We start from the raw sequence: 4,320 nt of genomic DNA, 5'->3' as shown, positions 1-4,320 counted from the left end.
AAAGGTATTGTTGGGTATTTGTGATAGTTTTTAGAACTTGTGTATATAAGTGATGTTCATGTTTCTTCAAAAAAAAAAGTGAAATATATTTTGAAAACTTATGTCCAAACACATTTTTATCTTCAAATCAAACTTCACTCAAATAAGATTTTTCAAAAAAAAAAAATGAAAATCTATGATCAAACGCTAGCTTAATCTTACTAACTTGAGGAACCCCAATTTGAAGCTTTACTAATATAAAAGTTAGACTCATTGGTTATCTCCTACCGATAGATTTAAAAGATAGAATCATTGTTATAATAATTTATGGACATCTCAACTATTCCACTGATATTTGGTATTTCCCATTAGAATAGACACCGCATATCTCTATCAATCAATACTTAGACAAATAAAATGAAAATTATTTACTGAAGAAAATCACGTGTACAAAATTAGTAGATACAAACGTGAGTGTAAACTTTTAAGATTCGGGTTCAAATAAAAACGAAACAAAAAAATATTAGCTAGTGATTTCTTCCTATTTGCTTAAGCCTTAAATTGAATTGGGACCGTTGCAACAATAGCGTGGAAAACTAGTGTTTGCCTTCATCAACGAGCGAAGTATATATCCCTCCAGTTTCTGCTACTGCCCCACCAGGTCCATACGGAAATCCTCGCCTTAATTACTCCATTTGGCACAAACATTCAACTATTGAAGACAGTTTACTCAAAATATTACTCCAATAAAAAAGTGTATACTAAAAAGATCATAAAATTGCATTAATGGATATTATTACAGACAAACCTTCTGATTTGGTATTACATGAGAGAGATCTTGAGATGTAACCTCGATATATTATGTGGAACATTATCCACAAAATGAAACAAGATACATGAATTAATGATAATCAAGTTCATCAGATATATGTACATTAAGCAACTGTGATTAATAATAGTCTACCTAGTTATACCGATTACTATATGTTTACTTTGAAGTCCTTTTCCATAATCAATTCATAATGAGGAAAAGGAAGGGGGAGCCTTGGCGTAAAGTTGTTGACACATAACCAGGAGGTAATGAATTCAAGCCGTAAAAACAGCCTCTTATAGAAATGCAGGGTAAGGCTGCGTACAATAGACCATTGTGGTCCGGCCCTTCCCTGGACCCGTGCATGGCGGAAACTTAGTGCACAAGGCTGCCCGGAAAAGAATTACTGTAATACTAGGTAGCTATTTAGGGGGAGCAGCTTGGTTCTTATTGCCAGCTAAAGAAAGGATTGAATTGGCAAGTCTATTAATAGAATCAACAAGTCCGTTGATGCCTTGTCTATTGATCTCAGCTTTTGATTCCTCAATTTGCAGCCTTCTCTCATGCAAGCTTAAGAGTTCTCTGTGCCTTCTCTCCTCTCTCTCTTCAGAAGCTTGAATTGTTTCTGCTATAATAGCAGCACTTTTGAAGATAGCAGAGCCAACTTCTTGCAAATTGTTTATGTTGTTGTTATTACCACTACTTGTTCCTTCTCCTTCACCCTTTCTTCTTCTCTTGGCTGGTGAATCTGAATGCTCACTTCTATCAGGATCTGAGCTATCACACATCTCCAAAACATAAACACATGTAAATTAAAGACTATATCAACACTAATTTGATTTGAGTTTAACTTTGATAAAGTATTAATTAGTAACATAAAATAAATAGTAAATAACCAGCTATAACACAATAAACTACACATAATGGTGCAAAAATTTAAAATATTATCAATATATGAAACTTAAATTTCATAATATTAATATGTAACAAGCATGATTTGATAACCTACAAATTGTGACAAGAACCGTGTTGTATCAAGTAAAATTAGATTGGTATAAGAATTTTTTTTCTTTCTGATACATAATTTAAAACAATTAGATATTAGGTGATGACTAATCTTGTGGTTAAAACAGTAAAACAGTTAACTTATTCCTAGGCAGATGTGTGAGATTGAAATAAATGCAAGCAATGTCTAGTTCCCAACCTCACCCAAGAGGCCAAGAGACATAAATACAAAGAGAAAAAAGAGTGGAGAGAGAGAGAAGAGAACTTAGAAAAAACAAAAGGGAACTGAATGCACAAAGAAGAGAGGCAATCAAGATTAATGATATTTTGCAGGCTGTGGAGAACAACAGCACTAGGATCAGTTGGTGAATCTTAAGAGTTCAATGGCAGAGATAGAGAACAACAAACTTATATTAGCTTAAATATACATAAAACAAAGAGTTTGTCTTTGGATTATACAAAACTATTGCTATATAGTGTAGACTAAATATGATTATTTCATGTTGGAAGAAAGAAAAGGATGTTATGGTACCAATTAGATGTTCTAAAAAGCAAGATTCAAAATGCAACACCAATGGGTCAAAAAGCTTATCTTTCGGAAGATATCAAGTTAACCAACAACAACAAACCAAGTATAATCTCACAAGTACAGTATGGGGAGGATAATGTGTACGCAGATCTTCACCCTACCTTTCCGATTCGATATCAAGTTTACCAATATAGACATTATATCCAAGTAGGGTTTGATTGCTACTAGATTGAGTAAGATTGTCTATTCAATCTTTTTATGAAAATGTTTTGAGTTTTATGCAATGTAAAAAGTAGCTACAAAAATAATGTCCCTTAATTAAAATGTAATAATTACAAATAAATCTCTATGCAAAACATTAACTAGTAGCCTGATAATATAACTAACCTTCATTCACACATTAAGGTAAATTGATAGTGTCAAAAAAATCATTCAAATATCAGAGGATACAACTAATTATAATTTAATGGAAATTTAAAGTGGGAAAAGAGTACCTACTGCAGGTAAAGGTCGAGTGTAAGGAAGACTAGGTGGCTGAGCTGATTGTTGTGCTACTACTGCTGGTGGTGACAATGTTGGTGGTGGTGGAAGTGGCAAAGCTGCAATTTGAGCTTGAAAAGATTGTTGTTGCAATGTGGGAGACAAAGAATTAGTCAAACTTGTGCTTTGATTTAAAGGAGCAGCAGCAGCAGAAGTACCACCACCACCACCCACTAGCAATTTTTGAGTACATTTTCTGTCCACAACTTGAACCAATGCCTCATAAATCTCAGGCAACATATTAGTTGGCAAATTCTTCTCTTTCCTTTCACTCCTCTCAATCTTCCAATATGACTTGATAATTATTTCTTGATTATTATTATTATTATTATTACCATCATCTCCTTTCTCAGCCACTCTTCTTTCATATTCCCTCACTTTCTTGAAATCCCTCATGAGATTATCCCACTTGTCATTGCACTGATTTTGGCTCCTCAAACACCCCATTTTCCAACAATAATCCTCCACCCATTTCCACCTTAGTTCTCCTGGTTTATTTCCCCTAATTTCAGTACTAGTACCCTCCCCTTGCCTTTTCATTCTCCTTTCATCATCCATCTTCTTTGCTTCTATTAAAACCATAGTTTCTTCAACTGTCCAATTCCCTTTTCTGTACTCCCTCAACATGTTACTTCCTCCACTTTGATTACCCACCACCCTATCCATGCAAAAGAAATCAACTTTAGGCAAAAAGGAATAAAGGGTGTTCTTTTTTCTTTTCACTCTCGGCTTTTGTCAAAGAAAATTGTTACGTATTTCAAGAATGAGGGTTTTGGGGGGTGTTAATTACATGGTGTTTAAAGGTTTAATTTCATGTGGCTGGTTTTGAAGTTTGCAAATGGAAATGATGAGAAGGGAGTAATAAAAAGGAACTGGCAGTTGCAGTAATATAAGCACCATATCTTTTCTTCTACCTTTTTCTTGAAAATTAGATGCCTTTATTGAGAGCTATTCACTTTGAAATATGTAGCATGGCACTCTCCTAGCTAGATCCCCTTAAAATTTTCAAAAGATCTTGAAAAGTAAAAGTTCAAATCTAAAACTACTGATTTCTACCACTATATACCTCCACAAAGTTGTGCAGAACCAAATGAAAGAATAGATAGCGAGAGGGGTTTATGATGTAGGCATAATGGGGGGTTTTGAAGCTAAGCAAGAAATAATAAATACTCCTGCTTTATTACTTTTTCGTTTCAATTTATGGGATGTTAGTTTGGCTAAAACAAAATTTCAAAAAAAAAGTAAAAATCTACAACAATCACAAAATATTTGTGTGACTTTATTTCATTAAGGAATTAAGTAAAAATTTAAAATTAAATTATTTTTAGATATAAAAAATGTCATTTAAAAAAAAGTAGTATCAATATAAGAAAGGGCCAAACAAATCCATTCAAACTGACACATTTACAAGCCCAAAAAATTTTCTTGCAGAGGAGGTGAGTAGGGTGAAGTGAGA

At 33.5% G+C, this 4,320-nt stretch overlaps 1 protein-coding gene across 2 annotated transcripts; it reads right to left on the bottom strand.

Moving 5' to 3' along the window:
- Positions 1-767: 767 nt before the first annotated feature.
- LOC107791973 (uncharacterized) lies at positions 768-4,020 on the bottom strand. 2 transcript variants are annotated; one of them, XM_075249390.1, is made up of 2 exons: positions 2,819-4,020; positions 768-1,562 (listed from the first exon to the last, which is right to left on the bottom strand). In XM_075249390.1, exons 1-2 carry the CDS (start codon positions 3,528-3,530, stop codon positions 1,213-1,215), a joined length of 1,062 nt encoding a protein of 353 aa, XP_075105491.1. In that variant the 5' UTR covers positions 3,531-4,020; the 3' UTR covers positions 768-1,212. The 2 variants fall into 2 exon arrangements, with proteins under 2 accessions (XP_075105491.1, XP_016469623.2); XM_016614137.2 differs by having other exon boundaries at positions 768-1,578; positions 2,823-4,019.
- Positions 4,021-4,320: the final 300 nt, after the last annotated feature.

The sequence above is a fragment of the Nicotiana tabacum genome, chromosome 3 (genome assembly GCF_000715075.1).
Source record: "Nicotiana tabacum cultivar K326 chromosome 3, ASM71507v2, whole genome shotgun sequence".
In the NCBI taxonomy this organism is placed as follows: domain Eukaryota; kingdom Viridiplantae; phylum Streptophyta; class Magnoliopsida; order Solanales; family Solanaceae; genus Nicotiana; species Nicotiana tabacum.
Note: the sequence above shows the minus strand (reverse complement) of the source record. Positions and strands in the feature narration are given on the sequence as shown.